A 26,384-nucleotide genomic window follows, 5' to 3' on the forward strand; every position below is an offset into this window, starting at 1 on the left:
TTGGTTTTATATGGTGGATTTATTTCTTTTCAATGAGATATTGTTTCAATTGAATGTAGTGAGACTGAGAAAGACTCAAGCCATCCTCCAAATTCTACACAAACACACACACACAAAAAGAAAACAGAGCTACTGGCAACGAACCAAATCAATATTTCATCTCATATGTATAGTTTTTTAATGCCCACATGCATAAAGATGTTCAGTGGGTAGGATGGGGGGTGACTACTTTCTCTGTGGATAAACCACATGCAGATAGAGTGGTGAATGTGGTGTTGCTTATGTAATGCATGTTGTAGGAGGAACATGAAAAAAAAATGCCGTCACACAAGCAATGTCTGACTCAGTACACGCACAAGCCTTTTTTTTCCATTGTAATATATTCAGCCATTAAGAAAAATGAACAAGAGTCAAGTGAAGCTCACAAATATGTACAATAACAATCATACCAATAATAGTACAGAGCAGAGAACAACATCACACATAATTTCAAAAGATTCTATTTTAAATCAGTAACGCTATGTTTTGGTTAAGGATTGAGTTTCAGGTAGTGCCTTAGTGTGGGTAACCTGCTTTCCCTTTGTGATTTTCTCTCATTTCTTCTCTCTGTTGTTAAATAATTCCCACCTCCTCCTTTCAGATGCTCTCCTCCTCTGTCCTCTCCTCCCTCTTTTCCTTTCTTAGAATCAGCATCTGCCTTCCTGCTGGTCTGCTTCCCTCTATGAACCAGAAAATATCATGGAGAAGTGAAAAAAGAAAATCAAACATGATAAATCTGTCAAAAAGTCAACATAAAAGATGGTATGTTTACAATTTGGCAACCGACATTATCTGAATTGCCCATAAAGCACACTAAATTATTGCTTCTGATTTGTTCAAAATGAGGCTATACAATATAATTCAAGTATGTTTGACTGACTGGTTGATTGATATTCAACGATCCATATCATAAGATACATCTCAGAATTTGTTCATCTATTAATCCTGCTGATGTGACCAGCAGGATTGCTTTCATCATAGCCATAAGTTAAGAGCTTGTATATTTGCAGCAAACTGAGTCAAACAGTTGCAAAACTGTAACATTGATTCAAAACTGTCCAGTGCTTATTTCTGACTGAATGTAAACAAATAGTTGTTTCTTCTTCTCTGACATGGGACACTGTCACCTTAAATTCTGGAGCAGCCTATGTCATTGGTTTTTCCTCTATTATCCAAGAAGAAACTGTTGCACTATTAAAATTAACCTTTGTACTATTGATCATATCGTTTTGTTCAATGGCTGCAAGTGTTGCGCTTCACTGACCTGATCTGTTTGCTCGCTGTTTCCCTATGTCGTTGAGAGGAGAACCGTCTTGTCTGGGCCTCACTGGTAGAAGACAGCTGAGGGAGAGGACAACTGATGAGTCACTTATATAAGTATGCAGCACGCACAGACATTTATGTGACCTAAGAATCAAACACGCAAATAGAAATGTGAAGCTTTGTTTTGTTTCTAAAATATCGACATGGAGAAAAGTAGTTCAGAAAGCAGTAAAGTCAGACATAAAGGCAGAAAGTTCTTGACTCTGTGTTTTTGAGACACCCTGATTATGTAACACAAGCATGAATAAGAAATCACAACTATCGCTGCAGAAAAAGAATCACAGAGAACATTAGTGTGGTCTCTACACACTCCACATGTCTTTATACTGTAAATATCTGTTGTCTGTTCATAGGACTACCATCAGGTAAATGTGATGCTCAGTGATTTGTCTGGAGTTATGAATGCTCCTCAGTAAATGCTTACCTTAGCAATTTCTGAAAGGTATGCCCGCCTCTCATCATTGGTTTTGTGAAATGCCTTACACAGGAAAGAAACAGCAAACCATAATGTCACTTCTTTTCATTAATTCCACTTTCAGTAATCTATTTGTTCATGGGTATAATGCTTGGTATTTTCTTGGTGAGTGTGCATTTAAGAAGTCTTCATTGTTAATGAACAAGAGATTAAGGATTACTGGTTGCACATGCCGTGCATTAAACCTTTCTTTAACTAATAGTGTGCTATTTGTTGAACTGAACAATGCACAAAGAACCTAAGTGCTGTACTAACAGCAGTGTAGGACAAAGGTCGAAGGTAATTTTCACATCACACTTGTTCGAAAACAAAGCATGCTAAACAAAACTGTCAGCCAAATCTTTCTCAAGCCATTGCTAATGGCGATTATTTATAACTCAAATAGCCATTACACAGAAAAACCTAAAGCTGCTTGTCTTAGGCACAATAAAACTAGACCAGCAGACACTGTGGCCCTCATAAATCCTCAACACAACATCTCTCACACTGCTCCCTACAGGAACATATAACACCCCCCCCCACACCTTTCCCTCCTGTTCAATTTGAAGATGACAGTCCATCAGTTGACTCCGGAGGTCAGACTTCTCCTCTGTCAGGAGTTTCAGGCGCTGTTTAAGCATTTCCTGTGGCAAAGAGTTTCCATAAATTACAAATTTCCATATAAAAGCTGTAATTCAGCCGTAGACTATTTTTGAAAAAAGAAATCTACTTGTACTTGAATAACACTCTGCTAAGTGAGAGGATCAAACAACAAGAGGATAGTTAATGATGAAAACAGGAGTGCAAAAATAGGTTAGGCTCATCCATTATTCATTCATTATATAAAAACATATTACTGCTGAGACATGGGGAGGCTACGTCAGCCTGATAGCACAGGGCAGGCATTTTTTTGGGGTATTTAGAGCAGGCTCCCTGTTCTTGTACTGTATAGTGTGATGACCATCTGTAAGCCTCTCGCATGCTATCTTACTTTCAGACTCACCACTTGCAAATCCAAACTCTTGCAGTCATTTCTTGGATACACTAATGAACATCTGCTCGCACTGCCTTTAGGCATACAGCGCGTTTAAACTGTACTGTGCAACCCTTCAGCATGCAGGGTGTATTTGTATGTGTGTTAAAGCATTGTAATTAGGGTGCATTACTCTCCCATGGTTTGTAATCCTGTGATTACAGTGCTGTGATTAAACTCTGGTTTATGCAGCCTGCATTAACCAGAGGACGGAGAGCAGCTGGCATCACAGTCCTCTCTGTCCTGTCTGCACTCATTCTGCATCTCTAGCTCTCTCTGCTGGTGTGTACTTCTGTCTGAGAACCATGGGTAGAATAACAAAATAGCCAATACAAAAACAAATCAAGGAAAACCTCAAAAGAAATTTAAGATGTTTGCACTCACTATTGGCATGTCATCATATGACCTGATAGAGGCCAGTCGATCTGTGAAACACAAGAACAAGTGTGTTTACCATGTATCAACATATGCAACAAACTTGCCAAACAAGGGTGAATACATCATAGTTAACTTTTATTTCTTAAATATATTTTACATTTTTTACATTTTTTCTTTTTTGTTCAACTTTTACTTTAAAAAAAGAAGAGATGCTTTGAAGAGTTCAGAAGAACAGGACAAACTGTAGTACTTACAAGAATCACAAACCCAAATGTTTCAAGAAAAAGACACAACAGAAGCGGTGGAAAAGGCTTCCTCCCTATTTCTCCCTCGAAATGATGAGTTTTTGTGTCAATATCAAAACCATATCTATTAAGATGTATCTGAAATATTGACAAGCAAGCGGAAAACGACATGCAGGCCAGTAGAAAAGTATGAAGTATGAGGCGGCAAATGTCATCATCACCCACATTCACTGTGAATGCTCTAGAAGACCTGCTGTGTTCATTCACAGTCATTGTCCAGACTCCTTGCCAGATGGCTGGCTGGTTATTCTCCTGTGGACGTTTGTGTTTTCATACACAGCCCTTCCAAACTCTCTACTCAACCTGAGATTTTCTATATCTGTTTCATCCTGTTCGGTGTCATGAGGGAGGAGCAGGGAACCCTCCGGACAGCTTCCCTTTGGGATATTTCGAGGATACATCAGGGCTGTAGCACCTGTGAAAACGACACTAACAATCTGGCCACGGGCCCATCCATCTGCGCTATTAAGAGACACTCTCATTTCATCTGTCCATTAAACCTTTTTTAAACCTTTTTTTAAGCTCAATGTTTAATTTTTCTTCGGTTTCTAAAGTTTGTCGCTGACTTTTCTTCCATTTCTTCTTCAGGTTATTAATTTATTTATTACCCCGCCAACCTTAAAATATTTGATTGTCTCGTGGCCACAACTTGGATGATGGAGCTGCATAATGATGCACACGTCAGCACGAGTTTAATCACTCACAAAGAAACATCTCATATGAAAATGACCTAATATGATAAGCACTCAAGATAAGATATGTTGTTGAGAGATGTGCATAGAAAAGATGATGAGTAACAATACTTGCTTGCCCAATAAATGTGCTGTGGTGCAGCCTTTTTCCAGAAAACCAAAAACTTCTATCAAATAATAACTAAAACTTGAGAACTCACCCATGGGGTTTCCTCTTATGTCCTCAAGCCTCTCACGAACGAATGAAATCTGCCTCTCCAACTGTCCATTTAACTCTACCTGCGTCTCATATCTTGTCTTCCACTCATTTCCTGACATTAGCATAAACAGAGAAATCTGTGACATTGCAGTCTCACTGTGGAGAGGCCCAGACCACTGGGTCCCCTTCAAATCGCCCACTGTTTGTGCAACTATTGCTTGTATGCTCACCTTCCCAATCAACACTGTGCAGTCGTTTTTGCAATTCGCACAACGTTGTCCGCAGATCAGACACCGACTCTTCCAGCATGTCTCTACAACATAGAACCAGAAAATGCTTAATTTTTTTTCCCAGTGCATGGGGCCCGGACATCCAAATCTCCTGCACAGCTTTGTGAGAAATTACTATGAAAAACTCACTTCACCTCCCTCTCCTCTTCTAGTTCTACCCGAAGCTGTGCCGAGTCGTATTTACTGTAGTCGCGATCTTTAGACATGTTTCAGAAAAACTGACAAATTTGTTGCTCGAGGTTTCCATGGAGACCGCACTTTCCGGCTTGTTTAAGCGGAAAGGCGAGAGAGAATGAAAGAAAAAAGGATTTAGTCGTTTTAATGTAAAACCAACTCATTGGTTTAAAATTACTACAAATCTCTACAAATAGTTGATGTTAGTTTGGCAACACGCTTATTTATTTAGCTCATTTCGTGCTTAATTACGCCTGAAATGAGCTACAAAGCCCCACCCACGGCTACCCATGTAGGAGCAACATTTTTACAGTAGCCTTTAACCCTGTAAGACCCACGGTTGCAAATTTACAATATCACCTCTAACAATTCAAAAAATAAAAAAAAAAGGCCTGCAAATGTTTTTTTTTTTTTCCCAAGACCACATTTACATAGTTAATGAGTCCGATTGCTTGTCCTCACAATGCTATTGGATAGAAGAAGTGTTTATAGGTCCGGTCATCTGGCCTTGAACTCACTCTACCTGCAAATTTCCCGTTGAGCTCATCTCCTTTTTTTTGCATGACTGGATTTGTCAGGATTAATCAATTTTGATTTAGAGCTTGTTATGTCTATGTTGTAATTCTGCAACGTTGGGTCAGAGTGGTAGTCAAAATAGCCTGTGCTCCTTACACATTACATAAGGACACTGCATATCTCACATGATCACAAATTGACAAATTGAAAGCAAAATGTAGTAAAAATTTAAAATGTTAGATGATTCATCGTAACTAAGTGCTAAATGGGCTTTTCTGTAAAATTTTTATTTAGTTTAGCTTAGACCATAATTAAACAAATGAATAAATTGTATGGGATATTTGAAACTCCAGCATCTATAGTAGTATTTGAAACTCCCTGTATCTTTGTAGTTTTTTCTTTGTTTTTTCACTTCTAAATGATCCTGAGCTATTTTTCTCAGTGTTGCCCAATCAGCAGTTAGTAGCATTCGGAGATTGAAAAACAAGCTCTGCAATTGTTGGGAGGGATGCCTGTTGCATTGTTCAGGGACAGGTGCAAATGGTCTTGAATGTGAAGCTGTAAGTGCTCTGGGGGGATGCATGTGTTTTTTTAGTATGATAAGGAACTTGACTGTGTCAGAGATGGAAAAGAAGGACAAACTCTGGAAACTCAGACCATGGCTGAATTCATTCAGGGAGAAATACCCGCAGGTGCCTCCAGACAGTGCTGCTCCCAACTATGCCAAACGTTGCAAATTTACAACATTTCCCTAAAAACTTACTAAAATGTAAAAAACCTGACAACAATATCAAAATTTGCTAATTTTTTCTGTATCTGGGTCTTACAGGGCTAATTTTGGTGTATTTTGCAGAACATAACTAATCTTAAATGTCTTTAACAATCAGTTTACTGACATTGTACCTGAATGTTTGTCCATGTACATACATACATATATACATCTCTATAAAATACTGTACCACAAAATGAGTTTGTATATACAACAAAAAGGAAAAGACTGCATTGAGCCAATGACTTAAAAACTTGATCGAGGCACATACACTAAAGTTAATTCAAAGAGTTTCACATCCTATAAAGTCATAGAGTTTACATGAAATATATTAAAGCATTTGCGGCTTCTAGAAATTATTTTTTTTCCTCTTCCTCCACCTTCTTCTCTTCAGCCTGTGCATGTTGTTCCTCTGTCAGCATCTCCTTCTCCTCTGTATTTGTTTGATGTTCATCGTGGCCTCTGAACAAGGCCTTGGCCGTCTTCTTACCGGCAGTCTTCAGGAAGGCTTTCATTCCCAGATTGTCAATGTTGTGTGCAGTCAAACCAGCATTGGCCACTGACTGGAGAGCAGTGTCTGTGGCTTGGGCTGCGTCGCCACCATACCTTCACCACAAATAACATGCTTGAGTTAGGGAAGAGTGGTGTGGCGGAGGAAAATACATGTGAATAAGAATGTGAGATTCAAACACTGGAGCAACGTGACAGTTTGCGCTGCGGCCAAAGCCCTTTGGGTTCAAGAAAAACACAGTCAAGTCTCGTATAGTAGCTGTTTATTAGTAACAAACTACAGGAAAGGTCTACAAATTATTGTGAACAAAAGGAGCATCACCATCAACCACAAGCCGACATTTAGGAGAGGTTAACGTGGACAGACCCAGAAAGATGAACACCAGAGGCACATTGCTTTTACATTGAAGCTGTTGAGCAAGCAACATGTTAGCTAGCACCAGCTCCAATGATTAGTATGTGTACACAGGAGGCAGTCATGAGCAATATTAAGTGGGGTAATGCTAGTTTTAAAGGCACTCAGAGAGCAATAAACAATCATGGTAGCTATGCACACAATAAAGAGGAAAATAGATTTGAGAACATGAAATGCAATACGTTGCATTTCTGAGTGTTCAGTAAAGGTGCAACGCAAGCCATTATGTGGCCTGTCCAGACGAAGCTTTGAATTATACAGGATTAAAGAAAATAAATCATTCTATCAAACCAAACAGGAGTTTGAGGAAGACAATTCTGTTTGCTCTGTGTAAGGTTTGTGTTGTTTTGTATTATTTTCCAACCTGATTTGTGTTAGCAAAAGATTGTACACAAGTGGGTTAAGCAATGTCAGTTGTTAGTTCACAAGTCTTTGCCTTTACTCCCCTGCGCAGTCACATGTTGCTGGACTTGTTTAAAAGATTCTCTAATCCCCTAAATCTGAAAGGAAACAGGCATGAAGCAGGTCAGCGCACCAACATACCAAGAGGAAATTAGCACAGAAGGCAAGTATCAGGCTGGTGTCACGATCCAGCCCTCTACTGCCATATAGTGCGGAAACAAGAGTGGAAACAAGATGGAATAATCCATTCAAGATCCCAAATAATAAATCAACTGATTATAGAAGCAGAGATAGGGAACTCACTTGTACTTCACTGTCGTGACTGTCTCAGTTGCAACACTTTTGCAAACATGCTTTGCTCCAGTCTCCAGACTCAACCAAACAGTAGAGAAACCTAATTTTGGAATCAATTTCAAAAATCAATTTCTCTGAAAACATGCGTAACATTAATCATCCATTAGAAATTCCATATCTGATATAGTTAGAGCTTGCGGTTTTGTACATACTATGCACGCCGCTGGCTGCTACAAACTTAGCTCCATCCAAATTTGAAGCATGGCCATCTTGGCTCTTCTTCAGGGACTCTGGGACCAGCTTAGCGCCATGCTTTTTCACATGGGGTGCCACCTTATCTGCTACATGTCCTGCAACTGTACTCACCCCATTCACTATAAATATACAACATCATAAAATTAGTTGTATATCCCCAGTCATACACAGATCAGTACAGTTTGCATTTTAATTGAAATTTAAAGGCATAGAAATCCCTCGCCCCTTTTTCTTGACACCAGTTTGGTGTATAAAGCCCTTAGATCAAGTCAGATCAAAATACTGTGACTTACTTCCTGTTGGATAATTTCCCATACTGTTGTGTGTCCTTACCTAAAAACTGGCTGACTCGAACAGCACCACCAGTGGCCTGTTTAGCCACATGCAGACCTTTGGTGACACGGGGGCTGACCTCTGACGGAGTGTCCTCTGGTGTGATGCGGTCACGGATCTTGGCTGCTCTTTTGTGAATGACCCTCCCCGTGGCCTCAGCTCCTTTTGCCAATGACTCACTTAACCGTGTAGCTCCTACAGAGATTAATCAGTTGTGTTAATTGTTGCGGTCTCATATTATCTTTTACAATCAAATGCACAGGCGGTCCAACAACTCGCACGATTGAATCCTGGTCAGGTGAGACTGCTACGATGGTAAAGACTACCCACTAGTGGTCAGTTACGGAGACTGTCGCTCCCGTTTACAAACTCACCTGACAAGATTCCTTGTGCCATCTTCTCACTCCATCCAGGGAGCGGAAGTTTTTCCATCTCTGTTGAATGCTGGTTCAGGGAACCAAGGGGGACTTTTGTACTCAAGTTGATGACCTCTGCTCCCGTTTCTTCTGGGCCCTGTCAGAAAATGTATAAGGTCACATGCTAAACAACGATTACAATGGAACGTGAGACAGGATGCCTTTAAAACGGTGTGTAAAACCAAACAGATTATAGCAGGTTTGGAATGTTTTTACTCACAACATGACCACAGAATCATAGAATTTGTTGCTCAGACAGCAATGATGGGGTTACAAATAAAAACGGAAATTCCATGCTTCTTTTATTCCAGTGAAACACCCTGTTATGCATAGTAATAAATACACTAATGTGCTTGTTTCAAATGCCACATGACTGGTACGACATGTTTCTTCAAATATAACTGGTGAAGAAAGCAACTGATACAGCTTGACAGTTTGGAAAGTATTATACTATACAACACCTGCATTCTGGTAACCTTACTACTATGTCATACAAGAAGAAACAATCAAGTATTTCCAAGTACATGACACTACAAATATCCGTATCCAGTTGGTTTTGGCAGAAATAATTTTTTGGACATTGCAACGCATAAACTTTTGCGCAGCACCAGCTTTTGTTTGACTATAAACAAGCCTGGCAGATACTAGGAGTGGATGAAGTATTAAGGCTTTTTATGTAATTAAAAGTAACAACAAAACAAAGAAGAAGCGCTCTTTTGTGATTAACAATTGTCTATTTTTAAGTAGTGAAAGGTAAAAAAAATCAATTAAAACACTTTAAGACCCATTAAGACCCGTGAGCAGAGTCTGTACACATGTTTAGATGGAACTTCAGTTCTTAATAAGTCTTAAGTGCCAAGTAAATCGTTGATATGCGATAAATACATTAATGGCACAAGAACAGTTGAGAAAAGTAAAAAAGTATACAGATTTTTGTGAGGTTTGACAAACCCACCCCAAACAGATTGTACCAAATCACACGCATGCCCATCCTTGTATTGTTCTATATCATTAGTAAAGACTGACCTGGATCCTAAAATCCGCCAGCTGCGACAGGAGGTCCTGAAACATCTCCAGGTCAACGGCGGGCAGTTCAGAGGAAAGCACTATACCCACATAGGACCCTGGTGTCTCTGCCAAGGTGTGAGGAAACATGAAGATCCCTGAGTTAGCTAGCAGCACTGGAGTGTCTGTCGTCAGTGGGTACAGCCGGTCACACACCTGGAAAACACAGTGACACAAAAATAAACAGGGTGGGAATTGAAAGTACTCTGAGTCAACCATCATTATCACCAAAAAGGCTGCATTCAATTCTCCTGATCAGCTACTTTAGCTGGTCACACCGTGTGTAGCATCCTCAGGTCTATGAGATTCGACAAAAAAAAAATCAGGACTTTTGTTGAGTCATTTTTCTCTATGAGCAGTTAATAAGATTTCTGCTGAAAATGATCCCATATCTTATGGCATTATAAAAAAACAACCTCATCATAAAAGGTTATTTGTTTTCAGTCCCTAGGGTTTGTTTTGCTTGTTTGTTGTTCCAGCAAGCAAAGCGTCCCGTGATCTTTTTGATCTCTCTCAAATACAAATGACAGCACCAGGACTGATGTCAGTCCCCCACACAGACATAAAACACATGCACGCTTGTTGCTGTATCGTCCCACTGGTATGCCGCCTGACAGTATGACCTCTGTAAGGGCACAAGACACTGACCGGCAGCACAACTGAAGTGCAGAGTCATCTGTTAATGGGACCATTGTCTTGTTGGGAAACAAAACAGCGACAGAATACAGGAGAGCAGCCTACCAGCCTGGCCTGGTGGGAAACCGACCCATGGGCTGCAATGCAGTACACAGCAAAGCAAAATGAATGCTTTTCTGAGCTGCCAGAACAGATTTTAATTTCATATTGAATCCCTACAAAAATCCCGAAACAGAAGTGTGGGACATGCAGAGGTCTCTAAATAAGAAATGAAAACGCACATAGCTGTATATGTCATAAAACAGATGGATATTAAGCAACTGATAATCATTTCCTAGAATATGGACATAACAGATAATTGCCTAAAAATTAAAGAGATTTGCAAAGGCATATCAATTTATATCTAAAACAACTCTCAGATACATCGTTAGAGACATTTACTGCTTTAGCATCAGGCCAACAAAGCTCATATTTAGCACAAAGACAACAAATACATTTTAAAAGAATCTGAAACAGTTAATTAATCAATTTCTGTAATATTTCAGTCACTTTAAAGCAAGTCCCAGGAAAGGAAAATATTCGATTTTTTGTCTACCTCATATTCTATTTTCACAACTTCCCATGGTTATATAAGATACTCATTGAGAAAGTAAGATTTAGTTGCACTATCAACTGTGATAGCACCAGTTAACAAATCCCTCTTAGGTGTGAGTTGTTTTTTTTTAATGTCCCAAAGACAACACCATCACTTGTTAGATGAATTTCAACGTTGAGACGGGTATTGTTTAGCACACCAACATAGTGACTCATGGATCTGACGGATGTATGACACACGACTAAGCAAACTTCTAACAATGATGATGTGGTTTCCTTGAGGTCACACCTACTTACCTCTGTGACAAACACACCCAAAAGAATGTTCTAACTGACACCTGCTCAAACATGTGCTCATTACTACTTACATGTAAAAATGCAGAGGGTTTCCCAGCTGCGGAATCCTTGTGATGGTTTTCGAATGTGATGATTTGAAGGTAGCCCGGATAAGACAGAGAGCTGACCTGCCCATTAGGTTCCACAAAAAACAGCTGCACCCCAGAGGCGATGGAAAGCAGCACGTTTCCATCGTTTCCAGCTGCTGCTGCTCCACTTGGTTTTTCTGACCCGAGGCTACTTCCAGTAGGGCCATAAGACAGGCTGCGGTGCCCATCTGTGGGCTTTGGTGTGTATGCTGGAGGCTGGTCCCCTGGGTTGTCCATGGCTGCAGTTTCCAGAGTGGCTGTAGGGAGTGTGTGTGTTTGTGAAACAGCAGGGGGAGCAGGACTTACAGGGGCTGTAGTGGGGGTTGGGGTTGTGTTTTGGGTGACAGCAGGTATGGTGGGGTACAAATGGTGAAGAGTGCTGTGAGGGGGCTGCCTGTTGGTTGCCAAGTCTGGATAAAGATTAGTGGGGAGATCTTTCAACAGTAAGCCCCTCTGCTCTCTTGTAGTCTGCTGGGACTTTTCCAGATCAGAAAGGTGGGTATTGACGGTCCTCAAAGTGTCCCTCAACCTCTGCTGAAGCTGTCTGGCTGTGTCCCAGACCTCTCCCAGATGCCTCTCCCCCCCGGTGGGAACCTCCAGTCCCTGAGTAAGATGCAGCTGACCCTTCCTGTAATACACAAGGGCCTCTGGCGTTTTGTCAGCCTCTTCAGCCGCCAATCCACAACTCAGAGAATGAAACGCCAACTCATACTGGTCCTTGATAAGCAACAATTCAGCAGGCTCAGCCATACTGAGGGATTGACAGAGACAAGGAAATGAATAATGGATGCTATTTAAGTATTTCACACGAATCCTCAAAATATAATGACTGACATTACATATACTTTATAGAAAACATGCAAATATCAAATATCTATTAATTAGTAAATCACAGCTTGTCTTTCGTTAATTGTCTGGGTGACAACTGAGACTTTTAAGATTAAAAACGTGAATTTATTGGTGAGACAAAAAAAAGAAATGAGCAGAGCTTACCTGTCAGCAATGTAGACCTAAAAGTAGCTTGTTGGTGGCTAGAACTGTTACCTGAACTCTTAACTGAAGAACTGCGGCGGTGTTATGACAGCCAAATTGAAAAACAAGGATGTCTCAGTCATACAAATGCTCCTGGCAGCTGAAGTTTAAATGAGAAATAGCAGCGAACACATCAGGTTTTTCCAGAACAGCAAGACCTGTGTGGATGCATTCTTTAGGCCTAACCACATAGCAGAGTTTACGCATGTTAAAATGAGTTTCAAAATGCATCTGACAACAAAAGCCATTCATTCAGTCTGGGTATGTAACTGCTCGCACTCTCACTAAGGAGCATTCAGGTACGGCTTGTTTTGTTACCCTGACAACCAAACTTTAACCTGCGAGGAAAGAAAAAAAGAGGTGGTAATAATAAAAAAAAAAATGGCTTTAAAATTCTTTTATCGGTTTTCAATTTTTTTCTTCTGTCCTCACAAGGATGTGCAATGTAGTCCAGTTGTCAAAATATCAGCGCCCCGAAAAAAGCACGTCAGTCGTCGCAGTCAGAGTGAGGAAACGGCTTCCGCCCATACTTTCAAAACAAATCCACGGCCTAGAGTAAATGAACGTAACGATTTAAAACCAGTTTTATTCAAAATTTAGTTAATAAATAAACACGTTTTCCTGAGACAAAATGAAAATGTGACTAATAAATGTACTTTTACAGTACTTTTAACCTAGCTTCATCTGCTAATTACAGTTTCCATGCTCTTCCTGACTACTGAAAAGCTCCTACAAACACGTTAAGCAGGAAGGATTAAAGAATTATGGGTCTGTTTCTATAATGTATCAATGAAATAATTAATACATTGTCACAAAGCTAAGGCTCACAAGGTCTTTTTCTGTTAACCTGAGCTAATGAAAGATCTGTGGTTCTGAGGAGGGCCACAGAAACATTTGATTATCTAATTAGGTGAAATAAGATAAATCTTAAATATCTAAGGCAATAAAATGCAATTAGCACATTAATTCAGCAGTAATATATTTCCAAAAGCACAGTAAAAAATACCGACAGGGAACGTTACTTAACAGAAAAAGTGCCCTTACTTTTAGTACTTTCAGCATATTTAGCTGCTAATTCTCACAAAGATTTAAGCTTTTAAATATAGGACTTGTACTGTGGTAGAGGAGTACTTGCTAAACCATCACTGACTTATTACCTATGAAGCTATTTACATCAACACATAAAAGTAATCAAATTCTTCTTGTATCCTACATCTTGTATCCTACATTCGAAATAACTTATTTTGGATGTTCTACTTTATTGCTGCATGTGTTCAATGTTTTTGTGATTGCCTAATCTATATTTAAGGCATGATTTGTGTTGGGGTTTGCATCGCACAAGCAACTAGAAAGTTCAGTCAATGATGTGGGAGTATCATGAATCAAACTTTTTATTATCATTGTATTTATTGAATTTTTTTTTTTTTTGCTTTACGAACTGGATGACTGAAATATTCCAATAGAAAAAGCACATCAGACACAGATTATGATTCACAGAAGAGTGTTTCATATGCCTTTGAACGTGCCCAAATGATTATCTTTAAGTCATGGAGTAAAATTTAATCATAGTAGTTCGTATTTAATTGTATCTGCATACACTTGATGAAATTATGAAAAGCACTAAGATAATAAAGTAGCCACATTTCTCCGGTATGAATGTAAGAGGGAGTAGAATATGTTGTGTTTGTTTTGTTTTTGGCAAACTGGGATTTTGCCCTGGCAGACGGATCAAAAGGGTGGGGCGGTGATTGACAGAAGAGGCAGCACAGCAGGTGGTGTGATCCATGAAACGCGACAATACCTGTTAACGGAGAGATGGAGAACATTAATTTAGAAATGTAATAGTGTGTCCTGAGTGCATCAAGAACCCAAACTGAATCGCTTTGAAAAATCCCAAAAGCTTGTAATTTAAACTCTTTGTGAAGTTGTCTTAATACACATATGAGATCCAATGTGCCACAGCTTACCTTGAGCTTTTGTATTTGTCTCTGATGGCTTGTTGTGGGCTGGTTTCTGCACTGATGCATAGCTTGTGGAGATTGGCCAAGCAGGGCATAATTTCAGCCATGGTATAACCAGTAAAAGAAATTAAGGAGTCGGGCTGAAATATAAAAAAGATTGGGATTAAAATAAATAAATTGTGCTTTTTTTTTTTTCCACACAAAGTGATTTTAGCAAGACAAATGCTAAACCTCACCCAAACAAATCTGTTTATAGTGTAGATGGCTAAGCAGTAGGCTCCAGCTGCAACTATCGATGGTGTATACTGCAGGAATGGATCAATTTCTAGTAGGCTTAATTCTGCAATATACTATGAGCATAAGACAAAACAAAATCAAAATATAATCATGGGGAAGTGGAAATCTTAAGCTATGGAGCAATGACTGTGACTGACTTTACTCACCATAGCAAGGCTTTCTGTATTTGCAGAGACAGAGTGGATAGTCATAAAAAGGCGAAGGAACTGGTTTGTAGTGGGTGCTGCCACGTTGAAGGCCAGCACTCTCAGATAAACATCCTCCATCCGGAGGAGCTGTTTCTTAGTATAGGTGCTGTCTGTGATGTACACAAACTCATTCAGCTCAGGAGGAAAGATCTCCTCATACTTTCTACAAAGACAGAGAAAATACACCAGGTTGCAAATATGAACCCTCATGTCAGAACTTATAAGGGGAACTTTTACCAAAACCCCCCAAAAAATGTTTTAGATTCTGGACAGCAGCATCATGAGATTTAAAGACAAAACACACATATTCTTACGTAGCAATCAGTAAAGCGGCTGTGCCAACTAGCTGCAGCTTGCCCCGTTTCACATATGCTGTACAGGAGAGAAAGCGGTCCAAGTAGTTGACAGTAAGGTGCAGAGTTTCTGAACTGAGCTTGTATTCCTGGGCAACCTCAACTAGCCAGTCTACCAGAATGACCCGCATGCCATTTGTGATCTCTGGATGTCTCTCTAAGTAGTCTGGCTTTGCCCTGAACTTCTTCTGGAATAAGACCCAATATAAGTAAGCAACAACATAATGGGTTGATAATGACATGATAATAATGATAGCAACAATCATCTTACTTCACTCTCCCTCATGTTCTGGTAAATATCCTCTGCATAGTCCACACAAAATGCATCCCTTGTTATCAGGGCTTCATCTGCTTCAGACTGCATAGAAGCATCCTGACATGGACCTACATGAAAAAAACAGTCAGTGGGTAAAAAGAAAAAAGGAATCATTTTTCAAAAGATATTTCGCACGATAGATGATTTACTGCAGGTCAGACTCACTTGAACTAAGTTCCAGCAGGAGTCTCATATGTTCATTCTGCTGGGCGCTGGCCTCAGCATCGAGATTATAACTGTCTGATACCACTTCTTGACCAGAAGCTGCAAGAATAACTTCACAAGCCTCTTCAACATACACATCATAACTGGAACTTGATGGACAGCCAAGAAAGTTAAGCTGTGAGCTGTCCGAGACAGAACTGTGTTTGGAAAACTGGCTTCCCTGGGGAGGAAGATTATAGACAGTATATGATTATGATGCAAACCTGAAATATGAATGCTCTGTGACGGGAGACTGACTGAAAAATCAATCAACTTTAAGGCTTTCCACTTTGACGCTGCCACCTACCTGGCTCAGAGATCGACCACGCTGCTCATTTTCTGACAAGATACCGAGTATTGTCCGCTCTTTGGTCCTCTGGCGCTGAAATGAATCCGTTCTGGCTGAAGATGGAATATTTTCTTTGCAAATGGGACTGCCACAAAGGGCACTTGTGCTGAAGTTCATCTTTAAACCAGGAGATGGAGATGGTGGGAGAAAGTGAAAAAAAGTACCTTGCATGGTTTAAGGAGTATAACAATTGAGAAACAAAGGAAACACATGAAACGTGATGGGGGAAATGGTGACATTGAGGTATTTAAATTGTAAATATTCACCTTAAATGACAAACATACTATTTATCCCTGTAGAAACTTGTATAGTGTATAGTACGCATGTGCATATGGTGTGTGTATATCCCGTGTGTGTGTCTGTATATAGCTGTTCTTTTGTCATTTTTGAGTAAATGAAGCACAAAATAGGGTGCACATATCTACGGTCAATGCCACTGAGACCTTATGGGTGCACCAACGGTGTCTGAGACGCATTACCATGGTTACGAGAATTTATCAGGAATATGAAACACATGTAAAATCAAACAAACGAGAAGAAAAATGTCAATCAAACTTAAGTCAAAGAGCATCATTTCCAGTGTTACACTGAGCAAAGATCAACAACCTTTTCAGTTTCTATTCAAAATTCAACTCACCGCGATCCGGACCAAGGCTGTCAACACGTTAGCGGTTCAAGGTAGAAACGGGAGAGGAGTGCATGCTAAAAGAACCGCACAAATAAACACGTAAATCTTCTCTTTTTCTTACCAATTCTTGCAAACAGCGACCTCTCACTGCTTGCGAGTGACCTAAAGCAGATTCCTGGATAAGCGGTTTGTTCACCTTCTGGGAAACTTTCCGTGTTAATCAGCTGTTTTACTCCGGGTTTTCTGTCCAATCACCTGTCAGAACGCTGGCGCTGACAGTCGACGTCATTGTCACTGTAGCATTTTTCATGGTACGTTACACGTTACATGAAGCAGCAAAATTTAGATAGAAATGACTTCTTTGTACATAGAAACCCCGAGAAGCAGCACTTAGGCAAGAGGAAGGCATTAGGTGTTATGTGTTATGAACTAGTTACAAAACACATGGGTTGACATACTAGCTTTTCATTTGACCAATTTAATTTTTTTCCTTGTCTTCCTGTCTTGGTTTATTTATCTATTTCTAAAAATGATTTTTATGACTAGAAATTATGTAAACAAGTTAGGCAAGATAATCAGACTTTGGGTCTAAAATTCAGAAAAATATTTCAAACTTACTCATAACACGAATCATCATATAACACACCTGTCAGGTGTTTGAGTTTGTGTATATATAGCCTATAGTTATGATTAAAGAAGAATCGTGGAACAGGAAATTGATTCCAGTGACTAGCTTTTAAAGAGTTGCTCATCAAACTGCAAAAAAAAAAAATAAATTTCCACATGTAACAAAGCTGTACTGAATTAATTAATTCTACTTTTGTCACAAAGAGACCCTATTTAATATCTATTAGCAATGGGTCACTGACAGAAGGATTTTTATTATTTCTTGCAATTTCTTCACATAAAAGGTGAGATGTCCCAGGCAAAGGGCAGCCCACTGATGGCTGTGGACACTTTTGTGTAAGACAATAGAATTAAACTTTTTTTTTTTTAAGTCTTTTTCTCAATTCATCCAAATGAATGTTGATTTTATATTTCATTTTCATAGCTGTAATATGTGTGTCTCATACCCGTTTTTTTTTTTTAAACTTCACAAATGACCTCCCTTGGGGTTTAATTTCTATTCAGTATAATAATCACCTGCATAATTTCAAGAAAGCTTTTGGTCAGCGTGTGATAACTTGCGGTATGGTTTTTGATTCACCCAAAAAGCAGCTTGGACAGATGTTGGCAGCTGGATAGCAGAATAATGGAGTCACTACATTAATGGTTTTTTTGGTGTCTTACAGTGGTAAAAGATAGCAGAAGAAATGCATCTCTCTCAGGAACTTTATAGGATTAATATTAAGTATGGTATGCCTAAATGTTTGAAAACATAAAGATTGTACATATATTGACAAAATAGAATTTTTTATTTGTTATGTATAAAGTAGTTGTATAAATGCTCCAGGATATTTACAACACAACTTTGGTTTATGTTTTAGAAGGATTTATGTATTTGTATGTATGCATGATATCTTTTTATGTTTTGCAACTGTAGCTCAGTCACTGCCTGACTCTTTGCTTCCATTGCCGGGAAATTGCTCATATGTGAAATTTGTGCTTGATGTTCTTATCAAAGCAATGCTACAACTCTTGCTTATCAAACATTTTACTGGAATATTCATGACTCTCTTTAAGCTGGCTGCTTCCACTTCACTGCAAATACTTATTCCCTCAAGTTTTTACATAAAAAATCTATAGGTCCCTTTGGACAAATATTTTTCTGTCAGTTCGGTCCTCAGCTGGGGTTAAATAGCAAGACACATTTTTGATAGCTTTCTCTGTTTCCACTGTTGTTGCAGAAGCTGAAGTTGTTTGGTTTGGTCGTGAATAAGAGGATTAGGATTAAAAGAGACAATATTCAATTTTGATGTTTTGGTCCAAAATAAATAAATTAACATGCATTTACTTTAATTATCAAATTTAAAAATCGCAAGTTGATGCAACAAGATGTATACAGCAACAACACATTTATGGATGATAAAAACTATGTTGAGCAATAACATCAATGAAAGAAAGAAATTTTAAAAAGTCACTTTGTTGTTTTGTCTAAATGAAGTATGAATGCCTGCAAGTTCCACATTGTCCATCAGGTGGCATGCTTTATCTTCAGTAACACCGGCAAGCAAGCACAATAATCAAAATGGGTTTGAACAAAATTGTAGCTTATCACATGACATTGTGACCCTATTAAAAGTAATTCTGTAAATTAGCCCCGAGCCTTTGCTCTCTTGGGAACGGAGATGGTGCAAAGCAATGAAATATTCAGCTGATTTAAAAACCAGAGTGAGGCAGATGTTTAGATGCCTGTGGGACATACTCATTACCACTGTTACTGTGACTTTTCTTAATGGCAAAAACTTCATATATCCTAGAGGCAGATAAGGGTACAAAGAGTATACTGCAGTCCTGTCATGCTGCTGCTGAGCAGCTCCAGCGGAGCAGCTGTGGATTAAGATTCCAATTTGCAACGTTTTGGTCAGAAGGCTGCTTCTTGAACTTCCAGCCAACCGTGATTCCTAATACTTTCTTGACAGATGTATTTGGTGAAGGGCTCACTTTTTGAGTCCTACATATTTTTTTTATTCACTATGTTTTTCCTCCTCTTTTGATAAGAAACTATTCTTAATTTGTGTGTTCAAACTTGCAAAACTAATATGGGCACGTTGATTGGTCCATTTTCTCTCAAAAGCATTTAGAACCATACAGAAACCCATCAATGACATACAGACAAGGGCCTTTAGATAGAAATGTAACTCTGATGTGCTGATAAACAGACATTTTCCCAAACAGAAGCTTTAATATTAATGTTTGACCATGCTTTCATGTCATAACAGCCAGAATGACATTATCATTTGTCTTCCTCTGCAATCATATCAGACTTTTGACTGAAACATAAACAATATGCTCTATGATGTTCTTACTAAAATTTAATTCAATTCAATTTATCATGATATATATAAAGGTGCCATTAAGCAGCTCACAATATTTGTATAATAATGCAATGCAGTTCTGAGAGTGAAAACCAATGTGAAAGCAGAGCTGAGGCTATATGAAAAATATGTAAAACTACATTCATTATTTTCCTGTACTCACTTAATTTCTCAAAAAACTTAAGTTCAACACCAGTAACTCCAAGGGCAAAAGGCTAGGAGGCACATACGATTCAAGAGAAGGATGAAAAGAAAAGCAAGTTACAGTGAGAAGCGGGAGTAATTTTCTCTCTGACAGGTAAGATGCATTGGAACTTTGTTCCACCGAAGACCTTGTGAAATATCCTCACCTATCTGCTCCAGTGTAGATGGGGGATAAGGCAGGCTGCTGTGGCTATTTTCTCCTGTCAAAATATAATCAATATCTGTTGAGGGCATACTGAGCCGAGGGACTGCACAAATGCACACCTACACAAAAACACAAACATGACGCTTTCTCAGGGGACAGACGTCCCCTCTATACTTTTATCCCTCTCTCATTTCCGTTCTGTCCCTAAGTAGATGCAGATTACTCGTGACAGATAGTATTGGGCTGTAGCCATTTCATTAGTGTGATGTATTGCTGGTGACAGGCTTTGACCAGATGTACTGGAGGTCTAAGCATCAGCTATAAATAGTGCCATCCAAGAGAATTGTAGATGAAGATGGAGTTGTTTCATGTCTCAAGAGCACCCTCATCCAAGAATGTCGGAATTATTGCCACCCTGAATTGTAAATTTAGAATAGCTTCAATTATAAGTGCAAATGAGCCATCTTTGTAAAAGTACATTTAAATGAAATGTCCAAAGACACACACAAAGAAAACTTGGGTAATAGTAAAATAATCTAAACACAAAAATGTATCCTAGACACAAGTACCATCACTTTTCATTAAATTGTATCTTTTGGAAACAATGACAACCTCCTCCTTCTTGCACCTGTCTGCTTGTAGTTTCTGCCTGTCTTTCATGCCAAATATTAAAGCGCTTCAAAGTCTACCTGAGTTCTTTGTGCAATAGTAGATTTTAGCCCTACTCCAGAATTTTTCCATAGAAATTTACCAGTTTAAGAGTCCATCCTCTCCTTCTCAACTATTCATTTGTGCTTCTGGGTGGCTTTTTTAGTTTGATGCCCTGCTGAAAACTATAAACTTTTTCTGGCACTTTTCACTTTGAAATGCTTTGTTAAACGTCCCATTTCATAATTTCTGTAAAACATTTCATTACTACAGTAGCAGCGGCAAAGCAGCTACACAGCATGCTAGGACCTTCACTATGTTTTACTCTAGGCTACTCAGGCTGTTTTTTTTTTTTTTCCTTATGAGCTTTACGTTCTCAGTTAAAAACAAAAACATTCTGCTTTTCCAAAGAGCTTTCCTTTGGCCACACAAGGGCTTATCTAAGCAGGTTTTGGCAAACACTGGTCTTGACTTTTTGTGCCCTTGTAGTGTTACCCTGTAGTGGTGGGACCCTATTGGTCCATTGGGCAGTTTTAACTGAGCTTTTTACAGCCAAGTCTTTTAGACTTTTATGATACAACATAAATCTTAAAACGTTAAGAACTGTTTTAATTGAAGTGACACAATCTTTGAGAATTGCATTCCTGATCACCACAGAGGTCTTCATCATTTTGAAAAAGAAACTGTAAAAATATCACCCTCTTTCCATGCAGTAAAACCATATTTTATTGGTTTTTAGCTCATGTAAATATTCAACAGAGAGGAAGCAGTTGTCAAAAGCAAAGATCTGGTTAACTGATCAACATGCAATCTAACTTTAATAATCACAGTCAAATGAATCTGTGATATGCCAATGTTTTATTGATGTAAGTAATGATACATTTAGAGTTACCGGAAAATTCTCTTATGTGCCACTTATTAATAATCAATTGAGCTTTTTCCAATTTAAGTCACCCAATTTACTGTCTTCTATTCATAACCATTCTTCTGCTTCTCAGAGGATAAGGTATTAACCAGCTAAGTAAGTAAATACTTTAAGAAAAAAATACATTAAGGCTCATAGCTTTCAATTATACATTCTGTGTTGATAACAGCAACTTTTATTTGCAGCACATCCTTATTAGACTTCACCTCAACTGTGTTCCAGTAAACACTTGCACAGAGATGGATCATATTTTGTTGAGGGGCAATCAGAACCATTCATTCATTGGGTCTATGAAAGGTCTTACAATCAGTGATTTGATATCCAGTTTTCAGAGCAAAACAAGAAAACTCAAAGGAGTCCAAATCAACTCTGTTGATCTGCTTGACGAGAAAAAGGATTTAAAAGTGGAGTCACAAAAAACGCCAACAAACTGCATCGAATCCTCATGTCATCAAAAATAGCAGGCATGTTTTCAATCAGACAGTCCACATACTGTGGCTCTTTGTCTCTTGTTTGAATTTTTTTCCCCCACAGTGTTCATATGTTAACAAGACAAAAAACATTAAAATGAGATTGAGAATTTTGTTTCAAATGGCAGGTTACTAATGTTGCTTGTAGCAGGAAGCTGCAACACGCATAAGCTGAGACTGTTCAATCTTTAACCAGAGAGCAATGAACTACATGTATACTTTATGAAGATCACAGCATGCCACAACACTACAAACCACTGATGAAACTGTTTAATTTTGGGGGTCTGTCGTTTCATGAGTGATTCATAAAGAAAGAGATATGGAGGGAGAGAGCAAAATCAACCATGTGATATCCACTAAATGAAATGTAGGAAGACAAAATCATTCTGTAATTATGCTGAAAGATAAAAGTGCTGCATTTTGTCCATGTATCCTCATCACAGTCTATGGCGGACTTTTGCATCAATATCTCCCAGTTTGAACTATGAAACAGATTAATTATGAATGCCTGTGTTAAGAAAATACTAGCTTTCTTCTACTTGCAATTTAAGGGCCCCAAATCTTTTGGCACATTAAATTATTCATATATTCAAATGAATCTGAGGACATTTTCCCTTTCTTCTCGTCTTTCATGTATTTTGAGTGTACACTTCAGAGGGATTGCACTAAATTGTCAACACTATTAGTGGTAGAAAAAATTACTGACTTGAAAAGGTTTCAATCTGCTCTTGGACTTCTTGCTCACACATGCTTCATTGTGCTTAAGTGTTGTTGTTTTTTGCTCCCAGTCACAGAGGACACAACACTTTCCTATGTCTCATTGTTATTCTGGACAAGTACTTGCCTATCAGGATGCCGATCTGTGTGTGTGTATGTGTGTGTTTGTGTATGCGTGCGTGCCACTGTTATGCCTCAGTATGCTTGCCCTGCTCAATGCACTCAGATCTGAGGGGGATCACTCTGATTGGCATGTCATTCCTGTGAGCCCAAAAGCTGGAGTGTGCCACAAATTTCCTTGAAACAGGCGAAATGTGTTTTAACTGTGGTTTGATGAGTGATGTCTTACAGTCAGAGGCAAAACAGTTTTATGTGCTCACCGAAGGCATAAATGTTGCTTTTATGAGTCAGTCTCTTAAAGTGTTTTTGCTTAATCAATTCAGATTGCTAATGAATAGAAATAAAATCGAGAAGCACATCTGTAATTCACACAGTTGGAACATACACCATGTGCACAGTTACTTATCAAAGACATGGCCGAAGTAAAAATATTTTAATTATGATCACATCTGAATAAGGTGTCATGATCTATGTTTTTAGTATGTGTCTTTGTTCTGAATTCCTGGTCCTTTGAGTTCCTGGTCTTTTCTATGGTTTTATCATTTCTGACTTTCTTGATTGGCTCTGTTTTGTGTTATCACTTGGTAGTTTTAACTGTTTTGGATTTTCTGTTCTTTGGGTTTCTATGGTTTAGTTAGTTTTTGGCTCCTTGGTTGCTCTCTGTTGTTGTTCTTAGTTCCTTTTTTATGTGTGCTTTTACCCTTACCCTGTATTGTGTTTTAGAATCTTGTTCTGGTCATTATTCCTAGATATCCTTATTTCCCCTGTTTGGTACGCAGCTCCACTTTCACACCTGTCTCCACTCAATCGCCCCGCAGCAGTCACTTTCTCATTAGTTCCCCTCAGTATGTATTCCCCTTGGTTAATCTCAGTCTTTGTCAGATCCTTGCTGTTACAACGGTTCCTTTATCTACTTCCTCTCTGTTTTCCTGTTCCTCGATGCACTGTTTTTTTCTCCATCTCAGGTTGTTATTTGTTTTTATTTGACTGGATAGTGTAGTGTAATGATTGCCACCTTCCATGTGGGAGACCTGGGTTCAAATCCCCTGCATGAAAGGTACTACCTCCAGTAGGGTTCCTCTGCCTACCTGTAAGTCACTTTGGATAAAAACTTTTGCCAAATGCATAAACATTTTGTCTATTGTGCTCCAAGGTTTTGGTTTTCCAGCTCAGTCACACTTTTTGTTTCTTTTGATGAATCCTCAGTACTCACCTACTGCCTCCATAGTGCTGTTTCCCATATTTGGGTCCTGCATAACTTTGACCACAGACATTGTGAAAGAAGATTGGTAAATTGAAACATCTTCAAGGCACTTTTTCTTTTTCATTTTTGATGGAGCTGATGGATGTGGACTCAGTAAGGGACACAGATGCCATTTTTAGTGAAGGAGGGGTACTGATATGGCATGCTGTCATTACGGATGAGTTAATTGTACCTTTCCAGTTTGTAAATTGATTAAAAGACCTTCTACCAATTTCTGGAGGGGAGTGTGCAGCACTGAAGATTGCCTTTAAGTGCAAAATACAGCCCTAAATATTCCACACTAAAAGTTGAACGGTCATTCTGTGTTACTTTAGAAGGACAAAACCTCTAAGACAAAACTGACTGAGACTATATTTGTTCAACAGTGGAACTAATTCTCTGGAATACAATTTACCTAATAATTGTGCACCTAGTGTATTTGCAACTTATATCCTGACATTTTCCCATCTTGTATCTCAGATTTTTGACTTGTGTTCACAAGGATTTAGCAGAATGTCAAATCAAACCCCTCCCTTCCCCTGCAGCATGTCTCATTAAAATGCAGTGCAGACACTGGTGTCCTCACAAGGGCAGCGCTGGAATGGCATGACACCAGAACAGGCTTGGATTTCAGACATGGAATCAACGACCGCTTCTTCACCTTCTGGGAAATAGTGACAAAAGCCAACTGAGGGCAATGCTCTTATCTTTATCCGTCAGTCCTCTCTCGTGTTCATGCTTGCACACACAGAAAATACAAAAGCCCTCAAGATCATTAGAGCTTGCACAGACAGTACGTGTACTCGCTGCCTTCATTAACTTTGCCAAACATTTTCCCTATTACGTAAAATTGGAACTGCTGTGTGTGTAATGATTTCCTGTGATAGACTTAGGAACAGTCTGATTAGCAGAACGGAGGTGAGGAGAAATCATCATTGGAATAACTAAGCAATGACAAATGCTCCCTTGTTTCTGTCGTTGGTCTTTTCCCCAAAATAGTCAGCATCAGCGAAAGTACCAGTAGTGTCTTATTAGAATATTTATCATGTTTTTTTTTCCCTCTTTGGAGGGCTCAGATTAAGAAAATATTCTAATACAAATATGTGCTCATCCAATGAATCCCAGACATCTTTTTTGTCAGATTTTGTCTGAAGTGCATGCAAATACTTAAAATGTCAGGCAAGTAAAGCCGGATTTGAGTGTGAAATAAAGTCCTCTCATCTCTCCTCTCTGTTCTCCTTTGCTGCCATTTCCCTCCACTATTCCAGTTCGTGGGCAGATGGCTGAAGACACAGGCATCTGTGGAAGAGGAGGTGCCTTTTCCTCTTCACAGAGCAGGGACAGGTGTCATCTGCCACCTTCATAAATATCATCAAGGTGCTAACAAGCTCATATGAGATTCAGAGTCATGCACAACGTTTATTTTACTTCGGACGAGACTGAACTTGAACGAGTGTTTCTTCTTCTAAATAATTTATCTTATCTTTCGGCACTTTGAAATAATCTTAAAAAAGATATGGAAAAAAACAAAAGAGGAACAAAACGTTGTTCTGTGGTAACACCAATTTGAATTTTTAGAAGTACTAAAGGCTCTGGGGATGGTGAGTCATTTCTGTGCTCCCAAGGTTCAGTGTTGCCCAGATTTACAAAGCACATAGAGAGAGCATGACAAAGAGCTCTGTGTTGTTGAGGTTCCACATTCAAACCAAAACAGACAAACCAAGCACTGGCTCAAAAAGGGGAGGCCACCCCAATTTCTCCCAAACCCTTGAAGGGAGAGGGTGAGACAGAGGATATCTATTTGGTTGTGATATGCAATTTTTACACTAGATGTCAGTATATTTCACATACTTTCAAACATGATAGGACCCTAACATGGTAAGCTGAGATAATGAAAAGAATACATATTCTTCAAACTCTGAGCACTCATGTATGTATATTAGAAATTTGACATATAAACAATTCTACTACTGCCACTACTGTAGCTTTTCATTGATATGCAGTCAATGTTATCCTCCACTGAATAACGTACCATGAGCTGTTTTTACATATGCACTAGAGTCCTGAAATGTTCTACAGGTGTTCCAGA

The 26,384-nt window shown here is 39.0% G+C and overlaps 3 protein-coding genes across 5 annotated transcripts; all 3 read right to left on the reverse strand.

Moving 5' to 3' along the window:
• Positions 1–5,191, reverse strand: ccdc169 (coiled-coil domain containing 169). Its single transcript, XM_072375051.1, has 9 exons — positions 4,843–5,191; positions 4,654–4,736; positions 4,425–4,535; positions 3,234–3,274; positions 2,362–2,460; positions 1,787–1,840; positions 1,304–1,380; positions 474–719; positions 1–420 (listed from the first exon to the last, which is right to left on the reverse strand). The coding sequence occupies exons 1-8, from the start codon at positions 4,917–4,919 to the stop codon at positions 530–532; spliced, it is 732 nt and encodes a 243-aa protein (XP_072231152.1). The 5' UTR covers positions 4,920–5,191; the 3' UTR covers positions 1–420; positions 474–529.
• A 917-nt stretch (positions 5,192–6,108) lies between these two features.
• Positions 6,109–12,663, reverse strand: sparta (spartin a). Of its 2 annotated transcripts, none has more exons than XM_072375049.1 (8): positions 12,511–12,663; positions 11,461–12,268; positions 9,824–10,018; positions 8,756–8,894; positions 8,382–8,576; positions 8,006–8,167; positions 7,803–7,893; positions 6,109–6,778 (listed from the first exon to the last, which is right to left on the reverse strand). In XM_072375049.1, exons 2-8 carry the CDS (start codon positions 12,265–12,267, stop codon positions 6,529–6,531), a joined length of 1,839 nt encoding a protein of 612 aa, XP_072231150.1. In that variant the 5' UTR covers position 12,268; positions 12,511–12,663; the 3' UTR covers positions 6,109–6,528. The 2 variants fall into 2 exon arrangements, with proteins under 2 accessions (XP_072231150.1, XP_072231151.1); XM_072375050.1 differs by lacking the exon at positions 6,109–6,778 and adding an exon at positions 6,929–7,597.
• A 1,404-nt stretch (positions 12,664–14,067) lies between these two features.
• ccna1 (cyclin A1) lies at positions 14,068–17,041 on the reverse strand. 2 transcript variants are annotated; one of them, XM_072374818.1, is made up of 9 exons: positions 16,967–17,041; positions 16,176–16,334; positions 15,830–16,049; positions 15,620–15,732; positions 15,310–15,536; positions 14,954–15,158; positions 14,747–14,860; positions 14,517–14,650; positions 14,068–14,350 (listed from the first exon to the last, which is right to left on the reverse strand). In XM_072374818.1, the coding sequence occupies exons 2-9, from the start codon at positions 16,332–16,334 to the stop codon at positions 14,278–14,280; spliced, it is 1,245 nt and encodes a 414-aa protein (XP_072230919.1). In that variant the 5' UTR covers positions 16,967–17,041; the 3' UTR covers positions 14,068–14,277. The 2 variants fall into 2 exon arrangements, with proteins under 2 accessions (XP_072230919.1, XP_072230918.1); XM_072374817.1 differs by lacking the exon at positions 16,967–17,041 and having other exon boundaries at positions 16,176–16,432.
• Between the last annotated feature and the right edge of the window lie 9,343 nt (positions 17,042–26,384).

The sequence above is a fragment of the Leuresthes tenuis genome, unplaced genomic scaffold (assembly GCF_036924035.1).
Source record: "Leuresthes tenuis unplaced genomic scaffold, fLeuTen1.0.hap1 SCAF_21, whole genome shotgun sequence".
NCBI classification, from domain to species: Eukaryota; Metazoa; Chordata; class Actinopteri; order Atheriniformes; family Atherinopsidae; genus Leuresthes; species Leuresthes tenuis.